Source organism: Castor canadensis, chromosome 1 (assembly GCF_047511655.1).
Source record: "Castor canadensis chromosome 1, mCasCan1.hap1v2, whole genome shotgun sequence".
Classification (NCBI taxonomy): Eukaryota; Metazoa; Chordata; class Mammalia; order Rodentia; family Castoridae; genus Castor; species Castor canadensis.
This window is the reverse complement of record NC_133386.1, coordinates 192,170,258-192,196,042: the sequence shown is the minus strand read 5'-3', so window position 1 is coordinate 192,196,042 and position 25,785 is coordinate 192,170,258. Positions and strand designations below refer to the sequence as shown.

General features: G+C 33.2%; 2 protein-coding genes across 2 annotated transcripts; one reads left to right on the top strand and one right to left on the bottom strand.

The window, feature by feature from the left end:
- Positions 1-7,164: 7,164 nt before the first annotated feature.
- LOC141421726 (olfactory receptor 8K3-like) lies at positions 7,165-8,106 on the bottom strand. Its single transcript, XM_074069135.1, has one exon. It carries the CDS (start codon positions 8,104-8,106, stop codon positions 7,165-7,167), a length of 942 nt encoding a protein of 313 aa, XP_073925236.1.
- A 14,147-nt stretch (positions 8,107-22,253) lies between these two features.
- On the top strand, positions 22,254-23,222 carry LOC109676758 (olfactory receptor 5T3-like). The gene has a single exon (XM_020153036.2). The coding sequence runs from the start codon at positions 22,254-22,256 to the stop codon at positions 23,220-23,222; it is 969 nt and encodes a 322-aa protein (XP_020008625.2).
- The last annotated feature ends 2,563 nt before the right edge of the window (positions 23,223-25,785 follow it).

Below are 25,785 nucleotides of genomic sequence, written 5' to 3'. Positions count from 1 at the left end.
TTGCAAGCCTTTTAAAAATTGTATTGTTTTTACATTTACTCCATGTGTATACATTGTTTGGGTCCCCCTCTGCCCAATTTCTGGGAAGAACCTGTTCTGGCCTCTTGTTCTGATTTTGTCTAAGAAAACATGAGAGAGAATAAGAAACACAATTGTCACTAGTTTGAGATTAATATAGCTATACAGAGAGATTCCTGGCATTGCTGCCATGCACATGTGTGTTACAACCAACATTGGTTCATCTCTGCCAAACCTATTCACTACTTCCTGGTCCTCTTCCCATAATGGCCTCTGCCAGTTTAAGACTACTTTATTTGCTCTTCTACAGAGAGCACATCAACCACATTCAAGTTTTAGGTTTCCTTCCGTTTCCCTATTCCTACCACATCCTTTTTCCCCTTAGTGTATGACCCATGTCCAGTAATATTACTTTATTTGTTTTGGGTCTGTAATCTGCATATGAGGAAGAGCATGTGATATTTGGCCTTCTGAGCCTGGCTAACTTCGCTTAAGATGAATGTTCTCCAGTTCCATCCATTTACTTGCAAATGAAAAAATTTCATTCTTTGTGGCTGAGTAAAAGTCCATTGTGTATAAATACCACATTTTCTTAATCCATTCATTGGTAGTGGGGCATTTTGGCTGTTTCCATTTTTATAGAAGTACCTATTTTATATTTTCACAGATAATTTGTATGCATTCCTGATAATAAATTTTGTACATTATATACAATGAAATTATTATTTTTAATTAGCTTGTGACAATTTTTGGTTTAGTGAAGTTTGACATTTGATATGCTTGGAAGATTTTGTATTTGAAAATAATCCATTTTTTTAAAAAAAAGTATACTGAACTAGAGTGATTTTACAAAGTCTTATAAAATTCTCGTTAATATTAAGTGAAACCTTTTTCTTAAATTATATGTTTTCAAAATATATATTATATAAGAGACCATTTATTTACATGAATATATAGTTGTGACATCTTTTCAAATCTGTGACTTGTTCTTTTACTATTTTTGTGATTGATACCTATGATGCATGCTTAAAATATTTGAAAAATAAAATCATCATTCTTATAATTTGTGCTTAAGGAAATATTCTATTTAATAACATACAAGCAAAATACACATATATAATTGTGTGTATATACACATATATTCATATATATATATGCATACACATTCACACAAAAGTTAAAATTGGATTTCATCTCTTCCGATTTGGTTGCGTTTTATTTCTTTGTCTGGACTGATTGGTCTGCCTAGGATTTCCAGAAACATGCTTAACATATAAGAGAAATTGGGTGTCCTTGTCATGTTCTATATCTTAAAGAGGAAACTTTCAGTGCTTTCTCTTTCAATATAATGTTAGTTGTTGGCATATAAGAAATTGCATTTCTCGTGTACAAGGACCCATTTCTATACACAATTTACCACTGTTATTACCAGGAAGGTATACAGTTTTATGAAAAGAATTTTATGGATCTGTTGAAAATATTTTTCTGCTTCATTTTGTTGATATGACATATTAAATTTCTTGATTTGCTTATATTGAACCATCCTAGATGAAATGTGCCCTGCTTTTGTTTTGATAGTGAATAATCTTTTTAACATGCTATTATGCTTGGGTTTCAAGTATTTTGTTAAGGATTTTGTCATCAATGTTGATGCTGTTTGTTGGCCAGTACTTCAGCACTTTTCTTTTAATTATGCTCTTATTTGGTTTTGATAGAATGTGTTTGAAAAAAAATTCTTCCATCCATTTCTCGCATTATTTAAAAATAGTATTATTTTTTCTTTAAATGTTTAATAGAACTCTGAAAGGATACATCTGGTCATTCAAATTTCTGCTTGCTATTGATCTGTTCTGGTTTTCTGATTCTTTGTGATTCAATTTTGATAACGTTTATTCATCCAGGGATTTTTTCCATCTATTCTAAGTTATCATACATGCTGATGTACAGTTTTTCATAATTATCTCTAAAACCCTTTGCATTTTTGTGGTGTCATTTCCAATGTCTCTTTCTTTTTTAAAATTTCAAATATGCTGATGAGAGTGCACGTATTCTGCAATTGTTGGACGGAATGTTCTCTAGATTTGCTCCATTCACTCAGTATAGGTGAAATTTGACTGATGATTCTTTTATATTTTTCAGTCCGGATGATCTGTCCCTTACTAAAAGTGACTGTGTTCAATTCCCATATTATTATTATATTAGCTTCCACTTCTCCCTTTTGACCTATTAATATTTAACACTTGGTTGCTTCAAGTGTGGGTGCACATATATACAGTGTTGCTCTTTCCTCTTGCCGAATTACCCCTTTATTTTACTATACTGAACTTCCTTGTCTGTTTTGATTGCTTTTCATTTAAAATCTACAATATCTGATGTAGGTACAGCATTCCCTGGTTTCTTATGGATTCCTCTTGCATGTAATATTCTTATTTCAATCTTTCAAAGTCAACCTATGCATTTCCTTAGATATAAGTGATGTTTTTGTAATACATAGTTGTCATTTCTATCCATTCAGTTAGCATATCTATTTTAATTGGAGCATTTTATCCACTTACATTAATGCTATTTATTGAGACAGAAGTAAAGTCTTACTATAGCCCTACTATAATGTATTTTTAGTTTGAATAAAGGTATTAATTATTTAAGCAAATCTAGGCAGAAGTAATGAGCAAGCTGAAATTAGAATTTGGACTGTCTGATAACATATCTTGGAAAACATGCAATACAGGTAGCAACTAGGATATGATCAAGGCATAGGGAAATAATAACTACTCATTATGATTTTTCCTACTCTAGTTCCTTTAATTCAATAATACTACCATGCTTAATATTTGCCAATCAGGGACTATATTTTAAAAGAAACCTATTTGTGCCTTATAATATTTAAAATATTTTAGGTGGATAATCATTTGCAATTTTATCTCTTGTTTTAAATGTAGAATATATTACTTTGTTAATTTCTGACTTTGGAAATTAATAGCTAATCTTTAATTGTTGGCATGGCACAGTAGATGGAATTCTATACTAGCATTTAAGGAGGGAGACTACTTGTATTCTTGTATTAAGTAACACTTTTTTTCATAATAAAAATTTCATTGGATTAATATTGCCTTTATTAAGTCAGCTTATTTTTTGATTACTTATGTATAAAATAATATCTTTTTTCTTTAAGTCTGATAGTAACACATTATCTTCTTTAAGAATTAAGCCCTAACTACCACTTGTTATTTAGTTGGATGTTATCATTGTTAAATATATTTATGTCTTTATTAACAATATACAGTATAGTTTTCAAATGTTTAAAATTTAAAATTATATTTAAATGCTTGCTGTCTTATTCCACAAATATTTTTCAGCCAGACATATTTTTAAATTATTCCATGTCAATCCATTTAGATATGAGTCCTTCATCCATATTTCAAGCTATATAAGCTTATTTAATGTTCATAAATTGCTTGTGATATGGCTAATACTTTTACACTGTTTCATGAAAACTGGGAATATTTCCTTGACCTTATCTCTTTACCATTACTTTGTAGCCCTATTCTTTTAAAGTACTGTCAGCTTTACTTTATAACATTGTAGGAAGGTTTTGAAAAATAAATTCACATTTATAATTTTCAGATTATTATTAAAGGGTGTGAACATGCGATCACATATTTGTAATTTTCCTGTATATATACTTTGTTCATTCTTTCCATTTATTGTAGGCTTATTAATTATTATTTTCATAAATAAACAATAGTACCTAATTTATCAAGGTTGTAGATTATTTCTTTTATTGCATTTATGATCATTTTCATTGCCCAGAGTTTAAAATCATTATGCATGTGTCTATCAAACTTACTTTTTATCATACTCATCATTGTTTTTGAGATTGAGGTGTTCTTTAAATTTTATTATCATATTAGATTTGGACAGGTGGTACATTGTGACATTTGCAAAAATGCAGACAATATGTCTTAGTTAAACTCATCCCCATCATTCTCTTTTATCCCTCCTCTCCCATTCTTGAGATTGTTTTAACAGGTGTTATTTTTCCATTTTAATACATGAAACTTGCTGATATTCAGTTGTGGTTAAGAATTAATTTTTTACATGCTGAAGCATATACATCTGTATATAAACACAGAAACATAGAAACAAACAAGAATACACACCCAGGGCAGTCATCTTGTTTGCAAGTCTATGATATGAATGGCTAAGGTTTATAAATGATCATTATTAAATTTGTGTATTTAAAGAAGAGAATAGGCCTCCATCCAGCTCTGGGAAATATATTAACAGCTCTGTATCAAGGAGCTCAGTGATCATCATAGTCATGCTCAGCCCTTGTGGACCTTACCTTAGCATTTACATTGATCTCCAGTGTGGCTGGTGCGATGGGCACCTTCTCAGAGGACATATCTAAAGCTTGAGAAAGGAAATCCTAGGACAAACATTATTTTTGAAATGTTGGTAAAGGCACTATGCAGGTAATGTAAAAAGTCTAACTCCAGTATAGGAAAGGTATAAGTTTTATGCCTAATAATTATACCAATGAATATTGTTTATTTTTAATAGCTGCTTAAATATAATAGTTTAAGTGAAATATGTGCCAGGCTTTGTGTTAGATACATTCACTAGCCCACAAATGAACACAAGAGCTATATAAAATAAGTACTATCATTATCTCTATTCCAGAGGCTAAGAAACATGAATGTGGCCTCACAGGCAGCGAGGGAGAGACATAAACAGCACTTTACATCATCATACTTAGCCTAGGTACCACTGTAACTTCCTATGCCCAACAGTGGGCAAACTTACTGCTTTTTCACAGCTCTCTTTTACAGAAAAGAAAACATTACAGAAAAGATAAAATTCTTGATATTTTTGGAAGATCTGCTTCTGATTCTTTACTAACATTTTCCCCCAATTTTCATATTCCAAACCAGAACAAGACATTTCTTTCTTGTAGGAGAATTCAGAATTTTTTGTTAAGATGTATTCATTATACAGAGGGATTCATAGTGACAATTCTGATTAGACTTACATTGAACATTAGTTACTTTTCCCCCATCCTCTCCCCTCCTCTACCTGCTCTCTGTTCCACTTCAAGCAGTTGTAAGAGGTTTCTTAGTTATGTTTCATATAAGTATTTTAAGTCCATCTACCATATACAATCACCCTAATCTCCTTCATTCACCCTCCCCCTTCCCACTAGTAACCCCCCTACTGTACTTATTTACCATTCTGTTTTTTATTATTAATATTTAAGTTGATGTTCAAAGGGATGTCTTAATGTATAACCACTATGAGTATACATTACTTCAACCCCTCCATTACTCTCCCTTACCCCTTTACCTCCCAGCCCCCATTTTTCAACAGCTTTCGATACACATCCTTATATCCTCTACTTTCATGTCTTGTATTTTATGATAATACTGATGCTCTATCATCCCCTTTTCCTTTCCCTCTTTCCCCGAGTTCCATAGAGTAAATATAACAATGAGGTATTACTCAGCCATAAGGAATAATGACGTGTGGTTTGAAGGGAAATGAATGCAACTGGAGGACATCATGCTAAATGAAGCAAGCCAGGATCAGAAACACAAAAGACATGCTTTCTCTCATACATGGAAGGTAGATCTAAAGATAAACATATACAAAAACAAGCATGATAGCATACAAACTCAATGGAAAACAGGTTTGTAATATTAATATCTTGCTGTTTTTATCCCAAATGTATTTTTAGAAAGTAAAATAGTATTGCATGTAAACAAACACTGAAACTTTGCTCTGCAATTTCACCATAAAAACCAAGTACACACACCATTTATTTACAGTTATCCTCACATTCATTATCACATGACATCTACATGTTTTTATTATTTCCAAGGAATAATTTTTACTCATTTTGATTGCCTATAAGGATAATTTCATAGCATCTTACTGTTATAAATAAACAATCAGTCCCTCAATGATGTAAATAAAATGGCATGAATGGTGAATAATGAAAATAATGAAAAAAATTAAAGTTTTAGGCAGGTGTATACATGAAGTACATGAGAAGTTCATGCATCAGTGCATACTACAAGCCACCCTCATTAGGAACACACTGCAGTTAAAATCATGGCAGTATCTGTACTTGCTTCCTCCAGGTTGGATTGTCAATTCTATGCCATCAAAAAATGGATGCTTATCAAAAAGTAGTAAACTGTCATATTGAATGAATATATGTAATGTCAGCCATAATAAGGAATAAATATAGAACTATTATACCATAGAACAAGCATTTTTTGCAGGAATGAGGCAGCAAGTAGATTTTGACTTTTAAGCAAGACAAAAAGTGGCATTAAGGAATCATGATCAAAACAGGAAGGAAACCAACCAAGTAAAAAAGTGAAAACACTGGAAGCTTCTGTGGCAGAAGCCAAGAAGTATAACTTAATTGTTGTACTTATTCATATTCACATATTCATTGAGTTAAATAAAATTAGATGCTGTGCTGAAGCTTTGGGCTGCTGAATAGCAAAATATGTTGAGTTAGTAGAGTCTCTTGGGCTCAAGTGAAAGTAAGGGCACTCGTGAGAAAAGAGGAGCCTAAGATTTCAGTGTAGAATATGAGAATTTGAGTTCACTGATAGACTGATTTATTCAAATATTGTGCTGCAATGAGCCTCATGATTCCACAATGAAGTTTGATTTTAACACAACCCACAGAGGTGAGGAAGCATAAAACAGAATGATTGTATTTGCACGAACCCACAGTCACATACAGAAATGCATACATGGAAACTGGAAAGATTATTGTAATACTAAAAAAAACCCACAAAAATATTTCATACTTGTATCATATAGACTATTCCTCACCGACACATAGTATACAACTCTGCTACCTGGTCTACTGGTCTTTATATCCTGACATAATTTTCTGTATTAGAGAATTTCCTCTATTATTATACTATAAACAGTCACTTCCTCTCAAGGAAGGCAAAGTCTTTTACTGTTTTGTTCACAAAGTACTCCTGACATTTAGAACTTTGACTAGTACAATGAAGTCTGATGTTTAAATATGTATGGATTCAAGTTGTGTTTGTTATACATTTTTAAGAACCCAAGTTCATATCCAGTTCTGATTTGTGGGACTCATAGAGTATGTAACCTTTAAGAAAAAATGTTGCATTTATTTTCCCATGTCCTTTTTAGAGCATATTTTACATCTTTGTTTCTTAAGCTATAGCTCAAGGGATTCAACATTGGAATTATCAGGGTATAAAATATGGAGGACACTTTATCAGTATCAGTGGAGTGACTGGACTGGGGCTGCACATACATAGATATCAACGTCCCATAGAAGACAATAACCACAGTCAGGTGAGACCCACAGTTAGAGAAAGCCTTGTGTCTGTCCTCTGCAGAGTTCATCCTGAGAATAGCTATAAAGATGAGCAAGTAGGATACAAGAACTATCAGAAGAGAGACAATCAGATCAAATGCTGCAAAAATCATAATGATAAATTCGATTTCCTTAGTGTTAGAGCAGAGCAAGGATATCAAGGGGAGACAGTCACAAAAAAAATGATTGATGACATTGTTGCCACAGAAGGGTAAAGTGAAAATCTTTACAGTGATCAGTAGAGAAATAAACGTGCAGTAGAGATAAGGGGTTGCCATCAGTAACCAACATAATTTTTGTGACATGATGACTGTGTAGAGCAATGGGTTACAGATGGCCACATAGCGGTCGTAGGACATTGCAGACAGAATAAAAAGCTCACTACCAATGAACACAAGAAAGAAAGATAGCTGTGTAGCACAAAAACAATAGGAGATTGTATTTTGATCTACAACAAAATTCAACAACATTTTGGGTCCCACAGCTGTAGAATAACCAAGATCTGTGAGAGCCAGGTGTCTGAGAAAAAAGTACATTGGGGTCTGTAGCGTGGAGTCCACCATGGTGAGGATGATCATGCCCAAGTTGTCCACCACTGAGATCATATAGAGGATAAGGAAAAAAACAAATAATGGTGCCTGCAGCTCAGGACGACCTGTGATGCCCATCAGAATGAATTCACTCACCGCTGTGAGATTGTGCTTCTCCATCCTGGTTTATCAGAAAACCTATGCTTGATAAAGACATTATCATAGTGAATAGATTTCACATATCATCACCGCAGGGACATTTCTTATGGAATGCTGGTTTAAATAAGAGACATACAAACTTCCAACATTAAAATACTTGATAATAAATGAATGTATCTTTGACAAAGTGATAAACATACAGATTAATACTGATAAAGATCAGTGGTTTTAAATAAAGGCAATTTTACTCACAAAACAAACTATGCTGTGCAAAGTTACTTTATTTCCCATGCCGGAGGAGGGATGCCTCTGTCAGCTAATGGCTAAAGTCCAATTACAATGCTCAACATTACTGCTATATCTTATTACAGCCCCAAAGAATTCTAGCTCAAATACCAATAGTTCCAAGGTTGAGAAACCCCAGTAGATAAGTAGATAGATAGAAAGATAGGTAGAGAGAAAAAAATAAATAACCATGCAGATAGACAGACATATAGATATGTACAGATATAAGAATAAAAATAAATGTAAACCTTATTTATTATTTTTCAGAGAACAGTCTAATTATTGTACTCCTCTTAAGTTTTCCATTTCTCATTCACATGACAACAGTTTTATAGTGTTATTTGTCAAGTTCATTTAATAGATTGATATAATGGATATTTAAATTAATTAAGAAGAATTTTAAGGACATATCCTAAAGTACGTGAAATTCCATTATTTAAAATATAGTCCTGTATAAAATCACAAATAAGAGAACTAGGAATTCTAAAACACTTAGTAGAAGTTAGCCTGATGTATAAATGGAAAAATATAATTGATCACACTGGAATTCATTTTTACAGGAAGAAAAAAACCGGAAATATATGTATGTCATCTGTTCTATATATGAATTTAGTGTTTACAAATCTATTTTTGGCAAATAATTTATCAAAAAATCTTTATTTTCATATCTAAAACAAACATGCTCTTGCAGTGTTGTTGGGAAGGATGAAGGATGATTAAGTAGTTCAATGTTTCTATGATATCTGGGAACTGTTCTCAATGATCATGTACATATTTATCTTGCTTTTGTTTTATTTGTAAGTGTTGATAATAACTTACCTGAAAGCAGTTTTCATTCTCCTGCACAGAGTCCTAACTTTTTCTGGGGGATAAAATAATGAATAGATGAAAAATATGTGAAATAAGTTATAATAAATGTGATGAATTCAATTTCAACTTTACCTTGTTTTCCACTCCATGGCTGGCTAGCTAAGAACATGATATTGCTCTGGATTACTTATATTTTATTGTCAGTAAGTATTTGAATACATTTTCACATGAGTTATCTTGGCACATATTTAATAAAAATATTATTCACCCTACATGTGCATTTTCATCTTAATCAAAATTAGCCAATCAGATACCCTTTATCGTGGCTGAACCTGATCGGGCATGAAGAAATCTGAGCAAATTAGGAGAAACGGAGGTCTCTGGCATTGCATTTATTCAATGAAGATTCACAAATATCCTTATAGATAAAGCAATGGATGCTATATTCAAAAGAGAAAAATTGGGACATTTCTATTTTATAATTCTACATTTTAAAAACATTTATTATGGTGCATTTTAGCACAGTGGTACCATGGCACACAATATCTCAGACAAAAATACAATACACAAAGAATGATAAACATCTGGATCCTTAGATGTGTTTTTGGAATCGTCTGTGCAGTATGCCACAAGAAATTTTTCCAAATATGATGCAGCACATTCTGCAAAGAAGTGTGCAATCAAATAAAACATACCTGGATATTTCTTATGCTCCAGAGATTAAAAAACATAACACAGAATCTAAAGATAAGATAATTACTATGATGTGAAAAAATTGTGGTCACCAATTGTCTTAAAATTAAAAAAAATAGAAATGGAAAACTTTATTATGGAAATTGCAGTACCAGAATCTCTGTGTGAGCTGCAAACAAATAATTATACAATATTATATATGAAGCTAATCACTTGTAAATTGCACTTAAGTCATATGCCATGTTGTTTGCATCACTGTTGCTACTTGATATCCTGCCCTGCCACATTCAAACATCTTTTTCTACTAAATATAACAAAATATATCAGCTTATAAAATTACATAAATATCTTCAGTAATTTCAATCAGAAGAATCTAAATCTTCTTTGTTGTTATTTTGGTTTGGTTTGGCTTGTAATCATGAAATAGTACAGAATAAAGTGCATATAAAAATTAGTACCAAAGTTACTGTAAGGTAAAGAAAGAAAGTTGTTTCCTCTCACCAGTTTTAAAGTTCAACAAATTTCTTTTTGCATACTGTAATATAATTACTGAATACTCTTTTACTTTTAAACCTATACTCTAGAAAAATTTACTCAGATCCCACTGTTAAATGAAGAACATTTTACCATCACCATAAAACTGGGTACTCAGTAGTCTTCTGACATTCAGGGAAAAAAAATAACAGCCATAAACCTTTAATATCTCAATGTGAAATGCAAACTCCTTTTTTCTTATCAGAGATCTGTATTAAATCTCACTCATACATTTATTTCAATGATAAATGAGAGGGTCACATGAAAGCCTACAATGCATGAATCCCTAAGTGTTTGGAAGGGTATGAAAGTGAGACAGTGGGTTCTGTTGCAATTACTGTCTCCAAAAATGTATCCATGCCATTCTACTTATTCTTCATCTTCACTCATTTTATCTTCTTTTAGATATAAAATCATATGTATACACAAAATTTTCTAAGCACATATACAAGGTAGTGTTTCAAAGGTGCTTATGATCATTTATCCTATCACCTGAGGAGAAAAATATGCAAAAATTACTATGAAAAAAAGGAGAGAGGTGTTACAGCTGGTCCGGCCTTATGACCCTATCTGAAAACGTCTGTCTTTGTCACCTGTAATGAAAGCTCTTTCTTGATTCTTCCATGTGTTTCTTAGCATTGGTTGTTTGAGGACAATTTATATATTTTATTTAACTTTTGAGATACTCCCTGAGGAGTTGACAAGAAATTTGTTGGTTATCCCTAAAGCATTTGAATGCTAAATGAAATGCCTGGAGATTGTTCACTAATTGTCAAGGACGATTTGTATTCAACTTTGACTTTATTTATTGCAGGAAACAGTAAACCCGCTTCTGGATTTCATTCAAAATATTGGTGTTGGGATTTCAAAGAGTTGTTAGTTTCCTCAGGTCCACTGTGGCATAAATTGAAATAAAAAAAATTCGGAAGCAAACTAAACATCTATTACTGAATGAATGTTTAAACAAAATGTAGTTGAGCTAAGGATAGCCAAACAGGGATTTGACTCACATTAATTTCCTGTGCATGTGTGTTACCTTCTAGGTTAATTCTTTTTTATCTAACCTTTTCTCTAGTTCCTGGTCCCCTTTTCCTTATCTCAACCAGCAGATATTCTTATTATTGCTTATACTCTCTCTTCAACAAAATTAGAGACAAAGGCAAAATAGTTTCTGCTGGGTATTGAGGGAGTGGGAGGGAGAGGAGGGTGTGGAGTGGGTGGTAAGGGAGGGGGTGGGGGTGGGGGGAGAAATGACCCAAGCCTTGTATGCACATATGAATAATAAAACAATAAAAAAATAAAAAATAAAGGATTTTCCACATTCTCTACACTCATAAAAAAAAAGGTGGTTAAAAAATAAACACCAGAATATTACTCAGCCTTAAAAAATGATATTCTGCATATGAAATGACAAGGGTGAACCTGGAGAACTGATGCTAAACGAAATAAATCAGTCACAGGACAAATACTACATGATCCAGCTTACATGAAGTGTGGCTAAGAAGCAATGAGAGTGGTCCAGGACTGGAATGTCTAGATAAGGCAAGCATTCTCTGTAGAGCTGATCTAAATTCTGGTCATACACTGTATTGGCTACTCTTTATAATGCTGGTCATACAAGGGAAAAATGAGCTAATGATGTCACAGCTTCTGCAGCCTGACCTACAAAATCTCTGTCCCAGTGTTAAATAGGGCAATAGAAAGGGAGCATCATGGAGAAGACCAGTGCTCCTGGTGCAGCCTTCTGCCACTGGACACCCTGGTGAGTGAGTTTCCTGGAGAGCCTGTCACCACTGGACTTTTATGGCACTGCTGGAACTTTTTGTGAGAACTGTACAGAGAACAAATGTTCCTTCTCCAGCTGGACACCATTAGGCTTTTGACCTCCAGAGTCATGCTATGATCTCCTAGCTACTCCTCATGTTATCTTCCTATTGGGAAGTATTTATCCTCTGTTAGGATCCCTATTAGTACATTCTGATAAACCTTATTTCTCATATCTGCCTCCTGCTATTTCCTCTGTCTCATTGTCTCAGCACAGCAAGACTATATATGTTACAAAGCAGGAATCTTGAATACATCCTAATTGCATAGTCACCTTGACTATAAGTCTTTTACAAGAAATTTCCACAACAGAAAATATGTAGATTCAAAGAAAAGATGAAAAGGAAATGAGGACTGGGAAAAAAATGAGGTAATGGATATTTGTAGTGGTGGAAAGGTTTTAAAATATTTATTAATCTTTAATATTAAATTATTTTAAAGAGAATGTCAAAAACACCTATAGCCATTATAAAACTAAAGAAGCATCTGAAGTGAAATAAAAATGGAAGTCTGAATCCTGGCTGTTTTAATTTCTTCCTTCATTGATAAAACTAGATGAAACTGTTATATTATGAATTTAGCAGTAGCCACTAATTCATTCCCTTTAAATTAGATAATTTTAGGGCAAAGGAATTTGACCTCAATAAATTAATTTTAAGTGAGATTGGTTATAACCTGAGTCACATTCCTTTGAGAATATCCCTAGGAGTGGTATTGCTGGATCATTTAGCCAATCTGTATTTAGTTTTTTAAAGAATCCTCCACATTGTTTTCCAAAATGGTTGTACTAGCTTACATTACCACCAGCAGTATATGAGGGCTCTTTTTTCCCTGTATCCTCGCTAACGTTTGTTGGTAGTTGTGTTCTTGATGACAGATATTCCAACAGGTGTGAGGTGGAATGTTAGTGTAGTTTTGATTTGCATTTCTTTTATGGCCAGGGATGATGAGCATTTTTTCATGTGTTTTTTGTCCATTTGGATTTCTTCCATTGAAAAAGTTCTGTTTAGTTCAGTTGCCCACTTCTTCACTGGTTCATTAATTTTTGGAGAGTTTAGTTCTTTGAGCTCATTTTATATTCTGGTTATCAGTCCTTTGATGTTTAGCTAGCAAATATTTTCTCCCACTCTATGGGTGGTCTCTTCAGTTTAGAGACCATTTCTTTTGTTGTGCAGAAACTTTTTAATTTCATGTAGTCCCATTTGTTCATCCTTTCTCTTAGTTGCTGGGCTGCCAGAGTTCTACTTAGTAAGTCCTTACTTATACCTATTGCTTCCAGACTATTCCTTGCTCTTTTCTGTACTAACTGCAAGTTTTCAAGTCTGATACTAAGGTCCTTAATCCACTTTGAGTTGATACTAGTTCAGGGTGACAGGAGGGATATAGTTTCAGTTTTCTGCAGGGAGATAACTATTTTTCCCAGCAACATTTGTTGAAGAGGCTGTCTTTTCACCATTGTATGTTTTTGGAGCCTTTGTCAAAAATAAGATGGGCATAGTTGTATGGATTCAAATCTGACTTCACTGGTGTTCATATCTGGTTTTGTGCCAGTACAATGCTGTTTTTATTACTATGGTTTGAAGTTGGATATTCTGATACCTTCAGCATTGCTCTTTTTGCTCAGTATTGCCTTGGCTATAAGTGTTCTTTTGTGTTTCCAAATGAACTTTAAGGTAGATTTTTCAATCTCTTTAATGAATGCCGTTGGGATTTTGTGGGAATTGCATTGAACATGCAAATTGCTTTTGGAAGTAAAGCCATTTTTACTGTTGATTTTGCCAATCCGTAAGCATGGAGATCTTTCTACCTTCTGTAGTGTTCTCCTGTTTTCTTCAGTGGTTTGTAGTTCTCCTTGTAGAGGTCATTTACATCCTTTATTAGGTTTATTCCTAAGTATTTGATTTTTTTTGTGGCTATTGTAAATGGAATTTTTTTCCTATATTCTTTCTCAATTTGTTCATTGTTGGTGTATAGAAAGGGTATACATGTTTCTAAGGTGTAAAGTTTGTCTTTGTTTTTGTTTTTTCCTTTTTTCTAAGGTGATTTCATATCTGGCTACATCACTGAAGTTGTTTATGGTGTCTAGGAGTTTTGGGGTAGGTAGAGTTTCTTTTGAGTCTTTGATGTATAGGATCATGTCATCTGCAAGTAGAGATACTTTGACAATTTAGAATGAAATTTTGTTATTTGCAAATAAATGGGTAGAACTAGAGAACATCATCTTAAGCCACATTAGTCAGGCTCAGAAGGCCAAAAATAGCATGTTCTCCCTCATACATGGATTATAAACCTAAAAGAAGTGCAGTAACATTATTGGACATGGGTCACACACTAAGCTGAGAACATTCAAAGGAGTAATAGAAAGGGAAGAAAACCTGAAACTGGAATGTGGCTGATGTGCTCACTGTAGAGAGAAAATAATCTTAAAGAGGCAGAGGCCACTATGGGAAGGGGACCAGGAAGTAGTGAAGAGATTTGGCAGAGATGAACCAATGTGGATTGTAATACACATGTGCATGGAAACATTTCTAGGAATCTCTCCATATTGCTATCTTTACCTCAAAGTAGCAAAAATGCTACATCTTTTTTATTTCTTATGTTTTCTCTCAAACAAAATTGTAGAATAAGAGGGTGGAACAGGTAGGTTCTGCCTGGAAGCACAGGGGTGGAGGGGAGGGGGTTTGTGGCCCAATCAACATTTACACATGTAAGTAAATATATAAAAGAAAAACTAAAATTTAAAAAATGACATTGGTTATAATTTCACATGTTTGTTTTCTCTGTTTTTTAGTGAAGTGCATATTTATATATATTTTCCCATACAATTTTAATGAATTCTTGAAAATATTGTATGCTATGTATGGAATGAGATATTGTGTTTTTAATTAAATCAAATACCTAGGTGTAAACCTAACAAAAGATGTGAATGACCTCTACAAGGAAAATTATAAACTTCTGAAAAAAGAGATTGAGGAAGACTATAGAAAGTAGAGAGAGCTCCCATGCTCATGGATTGGTAGAATCAACATAGTAAAAATGTCTATACTCCCAAAAGTAATCTACATGTTTAATGCAATTCCCATCAAAATTCCAATGACATTCATTAAAGGGATTGAAAAATCTACCATTAAATTTATATGGAAACACAAGAGGTTACAAATAGCCAAGGCAATACTCAGTCAAAAGAACAATGCTGGAGGTGTCATGATACCTGACTTCAAACTATATTACAAAGCAATAATGATAAAAACAGCATGGTACTGGCAGAAAAACAGACATGAAGACCAGTGGAACAGAATAGAGGACCCAGATATGAAGCCACACAACTATAACCAACTTGTCTTTGACAAAGGAGCTAAAAATACACGATGGAGAAATAGCATCCTCTTCAACAAAAACTGCTGGGAAAACTGGTTAGCAGTCTGCAAAAAACTGAAACTGGATCCATGTATATCACCCTATACCAATATCAACTCAAAATGGATCAAGGATCTTAACATCAGACCCCAAACTCTAAAGTTGATACAGGAAAGAGTAGGAACTACTCTGGAGTTAGTAGGTATGGGTAAGAATTTTCTCAAAGAAACCCCAGCAGCACAGCAACTAAGAGATAGCATAGATAAATGGGACCTCATGAAACTAAAAAGCTTCTGTTCATCAAAAGAAATGGTCTCTAAACTGAAGAGAACACCCCACAGAGTGGGAGAAAATATTTGCCAGCTACACATCAGACAAAGGACTGATAACCAGAATATATAGGGAACTTAAAAAACTAAATTCTCCCAAAACTAGTGAACCAATAAAGAAATGGGCAAGTGAACTAAACAGAACTCTCTCAAAAAAAGAAATTCAAATGGCCAAAAAGCACATGAAAAAATGCTCACCATCTCTAGCCATAAAAGAAATGCAAATTAAAACCACACTAAGATTCCACCCCACCCTGTTAGAGTAGCCATCATTAGCAACACCACAAACAACCCGTGTTGGCATGGTTGCAAGGAAAAAGGAAACATCTTATACTGTTGGTGGGAATTTAAACTAATACAAGCACTCTCGAAAAAAAATTGGAGGCTACTTAAAAAGCTAAACATTGATCTACCATTTGATCCAGCAATACCACTCTTGGGGATATACCCAAAAGACTGTGACACAGGTTACTCCAGAGGCACCTGCACATCCATGTTTATTGCGGCACTATTCACAATAGCCAAGTTATGGAAACAGCCAAGATGCCCCACCACTGACGAATGGATTAAGAAAATGTGGTATCTATATACAATGGAATTTTATGCAGCCATGAAGAAGAACAAAATGTTGTCATTCACGGGTAAATGGATGGAATTGGAGAACATCATTCTGAGTGAGGTTAGCCTGGTCCAAAAGACCAAAAATTGCATGTTCTCCCTCATATGTGGACATTAGATCAAGGGCAAGCACTACAAGGGGATTGGACTTTGAGCACATAATAAAAGTGAGAGCACACAAGGGAGGTGTGAGGATAGGTAAGACACCTAAAAAATTAGCTAGCATTTGTTCCCCTTAATGCAGAGAAACTAAAGCAGATACCTTAAAAGCAACTGAGGCCAATAGGAAAAGGGGACCAGGAACTAGAGAAAAGGTTAGATCAAAAAGAATTAACCTAGAAGGTAACACACACACACAGGAAACTAATGTAAGTCAAATCCCTGTTTCGCTATCCTTATCTCAACCAGCAAAAAACACTTGTTCCTTCCTATTATTGCTTATACTCTCTCTTCAACAAAATTAGAGATGAGGGCAAAATAGTTTTGCTGGGTATTGAGGGGTTGGGGGGAGAGGGAGAGGGTGGAGTGGGTGGTAAGGGAGGGGTTGGGGGCAAGGGGGAGAAATGACCCAAGCCTTATATTTGTATGCTCATATGAATAATAAAACAATAAAAAAAAGAAAATTAATACCATAAAAAAAAGTATTAGAGTTAAGAAAAAGTCTGCCATGTATAATTATAATTTTCTCACTAAGGAATCTTTAAAAAAATTGAAATCCAAAGTTACTTTAGGTAATCATTTTCAACCTGTAGTTCATTATTCTGGAACCACTCACTTTTTTATTAGGACACAATCATCTTGACACATTCGCAGAATAAAATATTTCTCCTCACTGGGGACTCCCTGTGGACCTCAGGTGTTTGAGGAGTTAGGATGAAGAATCCAATTGTGTAGTATACATAGCATTTCTTAACTGAGTGAGAAGCTCTTTTTCATGGGTAAGAGAAGGGACTTTGCTTCACTTTTAAAATATTTTAAAAGTTATAGCAGTGCATTTGAAAGTAAATATATGCCTACATATATATATATATAACAGGCAAGATTCTATTAAGCTCAAAGTTTTGAATTGCAAATTCAAAGAAATTGTGGAAACATAGAAGGAAAAAGATGAAGAGTTCCTAGACATTTTGGCTAATGGATAGATTTGTAACTTAGAAATGTGCTTTAAGTTTTTGATGAAAGATAGCCATTAAGATAATGAGGGATAAAATTAACTTTAAATGAGCCATTGGTTATATTTCACTTTTGGTTCATTTTTCTTTAGTTTTGTTTTCTTATGTAGTAATTCAAATCTTAAATTTATTTTACTGGTTGATAATTTGAAAGCAACTAAAGTTCTTTCACATTCCATACCTTATTATGCTTATTATGTTTTTATAAATCAAGAGGTATGCTGTTTAATATAATTTTTCAGGGAAATTATTCCATAATTTCAGCTTTAATGGTGAGTTGGAAATATGGTAAGGAAGAAATTACATTGGGGTGAAGTAAGAGAAATTTAAGTTTGAATTCTGTGTTTTTATTAAACAACAATTTGACCTGATAAAATTACATGTCTCAGTGGGCCTCAGTTTTATTATGTACAAAATATGTTATATGATGCATTTTGAAGTTTGGTATGTAGATCACAGATGAAAATTACACACAATATATTGCCCCTTATAGTGGTTTAATAATATGCCGTGACTTCTTTGAACTGTGTATCGTAAGTATATTGTCTGCAATAGGATTGTTATGAAAAGTTGAGAAATAAGATTGACCAGCAAAGTTGAGAAATTGATTTTTTAAATTTTAGTTTTCTGTATTGATCATATAATAGTTAAAAATTCTTTATACATAAACTTTGCATTTTTACTCTATTTGTTTTAAAGGAAATTAGGTAGGCATAAATAAATCATCTCTGAAATTGTTAAATATAAGTTAATAGAAATATATGTTTAACAGGTATGCTGGATAAAGTAACTAAATATGATATTTCCCCTGTCATGTCTATTGTTCCCATCAGGAAGTAGATAAATTCTCTAATGAGACATGATTTGGTGTAATTTATATGTCAATTCATAAAACATCCTCTTGTTTTACATCCAAAATCAAAGACATTAAATTAACTAGAAAATTGTATTGGCAAGAGTATCAGAGGAAGTTAAGTAAACATACTTTTATTTTAATGACATCTTTGGGCAGAAAAAATGAAAAAGATACATTTTTTAAATTTGGCATGTAGTGATATAGAGTCATTGGATTTACTCTCAATGGGATACTATTTAATAGTTGTAAACTTATAGTCACATAGCAAATGTATATAAAACATAAAAACAAAAATGTTTCCAATTTTGTGCACATTCATTCATTGTCCAAAGTATTAGTAAAACAATCATTTTGTACATCTTTACCATTTTTACATGAATAAAACTTGGAAGACATGTTTCATGTGTACACACTCTTCACAGATGATAAAATGTTTCATTCACTAAAATATTATCACCTTTCATAAAATGGCATTCTACGATTACTCCATACGCATGAAGTTGAAAAGTTTAATCTTATTCTTTTATTTAGAATAGGAAATAATGCTTCCAAACTCATATTAACCAGGTGTTGAGTATGAGATTTTAGAATCATGGTTTACAGACAAATATATTCTATTTTTTATTTTATCATTTTACATGTACTCACATGACATGTGTATATATTATTTGCCATGCCCTCCCCCCAGGACCCCCTCCCTACCCAGTTCTGAGTAAAACCTGTTCTGCCCTCTTGTTCTAAGATTTTGTTGAAAAGAAAACATAAGGGATAATAAGAAAGAAATAGCATTTTTGCTAATCTGAGATAAAGATAGCTATACAGAGAGATTCCTATCATTGCTTCCATTCACATGTGTATTATTGCAACCCACATTGGTTCATCTCTACCAGACCCCTTCACTACTTCCTGGTCCCCTTCCCAAACTGGCGTCTGGGAGTTTAAGATTGCTATATTCACTCCTATACAGTGGGCACATCAACCACATCCAAGTTTTACATTTCCTTCCCTTTCCTTATTCCTCCCCTTCACGTTCTCCCCTTAGTGTGTGACCCATGTCCAATAATATTACTGCATTTGTTTTGGGTCTATTATCTGCATATGAGACAGAAAATGTGATTTTTGGCCTTCTGAGTCTCGCTAACTTTGTTTAAGATGAGAGACAAATATATTCTTAATTATCCACAATTGCTTTACATCAGACACTGAGAGAAACATTAGTTTGAGTTGTAATGTAGCTGACATTTTCTTGTACATGATGATCAGCATCCATTTTATAATGAATTCCCTTCATAGATTATTAGTAAATCTTTGAACATTTGTTGCATAATTATTCTTTGCTCTGTGTTTATTTATTCCTAATTCCTACTTGCCTCTGACCATCTTTAGTAAACAATTATATATATAATATTATATATATATAATATAATGTATATTATATATAATATATAATATAATGTATATTATATATAATATAATATATAATATATATAATATAATGTATATTATATATATAATATAACATATAATATATATATAAATTCTTTTTGTGGGGAGGGGGACTGGGAAAGCAAGAGAATGAGAGAGAAGAAAGTAGGAAAGAAAAGACAAAGCACAGGGATAATTTAAACAAGTATTTTTCTGAGCCAACAAAAACGCATTAAATGCACATTTATATAAATTTGTCTTTAGAAGCTATTTTATTAACTTGAATATTCAAGCAAAATTATACAAAATTATACATTAATAAAGTTCTGAGTACTCATGTTTAATATGTAAATTATCTGTATTTAAATTAAACTTTACCTTATTTATGCAGGTTGCTCTGAATTTTCTAAGAAATAAATGATTGTTTTGTTTGGTTCTGTTTTTCTAGATTTATGAACCTATTCTGTGTATTAGAAAAAAATCTTTCGCATGCAATTTTGAAGACACTCTTAGGGTAGTATAACTACATGGCTTCCTTCTCTTTCCAAAAGTAGCTAAATCTTATCAGTTTATTCTCTTCTGGGAGTATGTTCATCTTAAGATGGCAAAACTTATCAGGTTTCGCATTATTAATACCAACCATTTGTAATCACTGAATTTAGTTTGCTCCTATGTATGGCAGAGTTTAAAATATCCTTTAAAAATATTTTCAGTCTATGACATATGGAAGAAAAAAATCACTATATAGAATTCTCCTCAATACAGCTCAGTGTACCCAATAAATTATTTTTTAATAAAAGGGGCTTTTAGGTCAGATACATGTGACTCTAACTTTATTTTCCTTCTTTCTTCACTTTTAAATTTCGGTCATATGTTTTCTTCCTTCACACTCACTGAATGAAAAAAGAGTGATATATCAGGAAGTATGTCCAGAAATTATAGGCTGATTTTGTAAAATATAGTGACTATTTTTTTTCTTTTGTGGAGGTACTAGGGTTTAAACTCAGGGCTTCACACTTGCAAGCAAGCATTCTAGTGCCTGAGCCATACATCCAGCCCTTTCTGCTATGGTTATTTTGGAGATAAGAGTCTCACATTTTGCACAAGTCAGCCTGGAACTGTGATCCTCCTGATCTTTGTCTTCCACATGGATTAGGATGGGAGGCATGTATCACCACACCCAGCTATTGTCTGAGATGTGCTTACAAAGTCTGGCCTGAACCACAGTCCTTCTGATCTCAGCCACCCAAATAGCTAGGATCACAGGCATGGGCAACCAGTGGCCAGTTAGTGACTTTATTCTTTTAGCAAGAGTTTTAATAATTTTATTAGCCACTATCAATGACTTTTAGTTCATAGTATTTTTAGAAACTCTTATAAAAACTAATAGCATATTAAAAGAAAAGTCATGACTTATTTTCAACAGAGATATGTCTCTAATGACTTTGTAGGTAAGCATAAATGAGAAATGTCTTTCATGGTTATTAACTTAAAATTCGATAGGCAGTAATTTAATTAAGTAACCAGGCCTAAAAATTGGCAGCCAGATTATACATACCAGGGTAGAAATAAAATTGTAAACAAAATATTTTACTGTTTTTGTTTGTAAGCAAGGCACATCTGTCTCCACAACAAAATCTCTGGTTCTCTTTAGTGGAACAAGCCAGTTGCCAAAAAGAGAAGACATGAAATTGTTTTATTTGAAATGGCCACTTCATGTATCAAGTTGAGATGTTAGTCTAACATATCTATTGTTGTTATATGAGAACACTTTTCAGGAATTTTGATATGCTTTTTCACATTTTAATTTACCTGTGAGGTAAGTGTGGTTTTTCTAGTTTGGAAATTGTAATCCATTAGTAAAAAGTATTTCATGTACTTTGTGATATATCAAGGTCATTAATCATGTGTGTTTTCCATTGTAACATTTTTTATTCAAGTATCGATATATTCATGCATATTGATAAATTTTAGGACAATATGCTATAGGAAGAAGAGATAGGAAATCCCCCCAATTAATGGGAATATAAAATCACTTTAATTTCAGGATGTGTTAACACAATAAAATTGGCCAAGTAAATGAAATTATTTCTTCCTTTCCCTTCTATAGAGAAATTCATATGCTTGGATCCATCAAATTCTTCATCATGGCCTATCTCATTATTATTAAGGAAGCTAAGATGTCCTAAGAATCAAATGCAGATATAATTAAAAGACCTCTGTTTACTGAAGCTACTTAGTTTGGAATCTGTAATCAAAACTGAAATGGAACAATTGTTATCAGAGTTGGATATATATGAGACTAGGTTAAAGAACCTGACTGAAGTCACCATGTTTATCTTGAGGGGATTCACAGATGATTTTGGTATTCAAGTGTTTTTGTTTCTATTATTTCTTGTCATCTATCTTTTCACTCTCTTAGGGAATTTGGGACTGGTTGTTCTAGTCACTGGTGATTCTCGGCTCCACAACCCTATGTACTATTTTCTGAGTGTTTTATCTTTCTTGGATGCCTGCTATTCTACAGTTGTCACTCCAAAAATGTTGATCGATTTCTTAGCAGAAAATAAATTTATTTCATTTCTTGGATGTGCAACACAAATGCTTCTCTTTGTTACTTTAGGTACCACAGAATGCTTTCTGTTGGCTGCAATGGCTTATGACCTCTATGTAGCCATCTACAACCCTCTTCTGTATTCAGTGAGCATGTCACCTAGAGTCTATGTGCCACTCATCATTGCTTCCTATGTTGGTGGCATTTTACATGCTACTGTACACACAGCATCCACATTTAATCTATCCTTCTGTGGATCCAATGAAATTAGGCATGTGTTCTGTGATATCCCTCCCCTACTTGCTATTTGTTGTTCCAATACTCACACAAATGAACTACTACTTTTCTACTTGGTGGGCTTTATTAAGGTAGTCACTATCCTGATTGTCCTGGTCTCCTATGGCTTTATCCTATTGGCTATTCTGAGAATGCGTTCTGATGAAGGAAGACAAAAAGTTTTCTCTATGTGTGGGTCTCACTTAACTGGAGTGCCCATTTATCATGGAACCATTCTGTTCAGTTATATGAGACCAAGTTCTAGCTATGCTTCAAACCACGACATGGTAGTATCAATATTTTACGCTGTTGTGATTCCCATGCTAAATCCTATCATATATAGTTTGAGGAACAAAGATGTAAAAGAGGCAATAAAAAAATTGTGGAGAGAATTTTGTTCATAATTAATAAGTTTTTAGAAATGTATAAAAATGTTGGATGTCAGTGCAAATATGCATGGTCAGAAACCAGAGAGGAAAATATTCTTGTTTTGGTTAACAGTGCTATATGTGTTAAAATATTTTTAAATAAAGCTTTAGTCAGCTCTCCCATACAGTATTTTTCAAAAATTGTGATTCCTATGTGCTATGTTGTTCAAAACAATTCATATTTAATATACTTTGTATAAATGTTATTATTGTTTCAGTCTTGTGATTAATTTGAACTTTCCTTAAGTAGTGGTCATTTTCCCAAGATTGTGTAATAAAAATTGAATTTTCACATTTTTTGTAGTAAATTGTCAACATTTGTGATGGAGATATTTCCCCATTCTAGAATCCTTGTTAAGGGATCCTCAATTCTTACTTTTCCACCAAAACATGTCCTCACATGATGACATATATCTAAGCTATGAATACATCTCTTTCTGTGTATCTCTGCCTCATAAATTTTCTTATACTTTCTTCACCTTTTTTAATCAAAGAAATCAACTGCACCCATTCTGAAACTACCAGAAATGTAGTGAAATGATAATTTGATGCTCATCGAACATGTTCTGGAGAATCAGAAAAACAAATAAAACTTGGTTATGGAACAAGCATTTATGTAAATATGCATGTGTGTTTATACGTATATGTGTGTATATGTGTACATATATTTGTGTGTATACATACATACACACACACACACACTAATATGTTTGGCTACCATAAGATTTGAAAAATTAAACATCCTTTGGAATTTCTCTTATGCTAAACCCTTTGATCGTAGTTCTTGTTCAGTCACAGGCATGCCTATCTTTATTTATGCAAAATGATTTTGCATTTTTATCATGCCTCAAAAATATATGCCAACGGAACAAGCCAATAGAATGAAAACAGTCTTACTGCACTTCTACTCCCATCAATGTCTACTTTTTTTATCCTATTTGACTTAGCTTTATCCTAATACTTGTTTATTGGAAAAGAATATAAGTTCACTTTCCTTTCAATGAACATTTGTTTTTCACTAAACTTATTTTTCTTTGAATCCACCAGAACAATCCATTCAAAGCATAAGTGATTGAACAATGTTCCTTTTAAGAATTATACTTGAATTGTGAATTTGAGATCATATAATTTTCATGCATCAGTTTCTAACCTTTCCTAACCAATTATGCAAAAGGAGCTCAACCATCTGCAAATGGTTTGAATATACATTTTAAACTCATCACCAAAAAAATTGGGTTGAGAGATGTCATACTATCTTATAGACAACATTTTGTTTTATGAAAGTCAAGCAGGGCCCCACTGTCTCATCCTTGTAATCATAGCTGCTCAGGAGGCAGAGATAAGAAGGATTGCAATTCACAGCTAGCCCTGGCAAATAATTCACCAGACCCTATGTAAACAAAAACCATCACAGAAAAAGACTAGTGGAGTGGCCCAAGTGGTAGAGTGTCTGTCTAACAAAAGTGAGGCACAGAGTTAAAACACAGTGTAAAATGTTAGACTACATGGACTACTATATCTTAATATTTACTTTGTTTTTTTATGTAAGATTAATTAATAGTATAAAGGGGTTTCACATGAAGATTACATAATGCTTACAGTGTATTTTGAGCATTTCTACCCTCTATTATATTATACCAAGCTTCTTTGCCCCATCCTCAATTTTAAAAACAGTATTTGGTGCATTTCTTTATGTGATATCCATGAATATACAAGTAACATACCTGAATTCTTTTCAGCCCCTGGTGCTCTCTCCATTTACCTTGCCCCTCCCATTGAACACCCTTAAGTTATTTTTATCATTTTGATCCAAGTTCCACATATATCAAAACTTTATGATATTTGGCTTATTAGAGCTTGAATTATGACACTCAATATGATCAAGTGTCAGTTCCATCCATTTTCCTGCAAACAATATAATTCTACTCCTTTTTATTGCTAAGTAATATTCCATTGTGTATATATACCACATTTTCTTTATCCATTCATTGGTTGTTTGGCACCTAGGCTGATCATCACTTGGCTATTGTGAATAATGCTCAAATATGAATGTAATAAATATGAATGTGAAGGTTTCTCCCTCATATGTTGATCTATACTTCTTCAGATATATGCCCAAGCATTATATAGTAGGATCATAAGGTAGGTATATTTTTAGCTTTTTTGATGAATCTCCATCCTGATTTCTACAGTGGCTGGACAACTTTACATTCTGCTCAATCATCTCTGAAGTTTCCTTTTTCACCACATCCTTGCCAGCATTTGTTGATTGCTTTTATTTATTATATTTTGAGGAGAATTATCTGGAAGAAAAAGGTAAGTACTTCAAAAACATGGCTAAATATCCATGTCCAAATATTTTAGAAGCAATTGCAGTATTTCCTTTTTATCACAGATGAGGAAACAGGAGCACACCAATGTGAAGGAATTTGTTCAGTGATACACATAGCTCTGGATTTAACAAGGATTCAATTGCAAGCTACCTGAGTGTTGAGTTCCTGTTTTGAGCATGCTATTCATTAAATGAAAAAAGAGGCTT

Coding starts and splice junctions, on each gene's coding strand:
- LOC141421726 (XM_074069135.1), bottom strand. CDS start 8,106: ATGGAGAAGCACAATCTCACAGCGGTGAGTGAATTCATTCTGATGGGC.
- LOC109676758 (XM_020153036.2), top strand. CDS start 22,254: ATGGAACAATTGTTATCAGAGTTGGATATATATGAGACTAGGTTAAAG.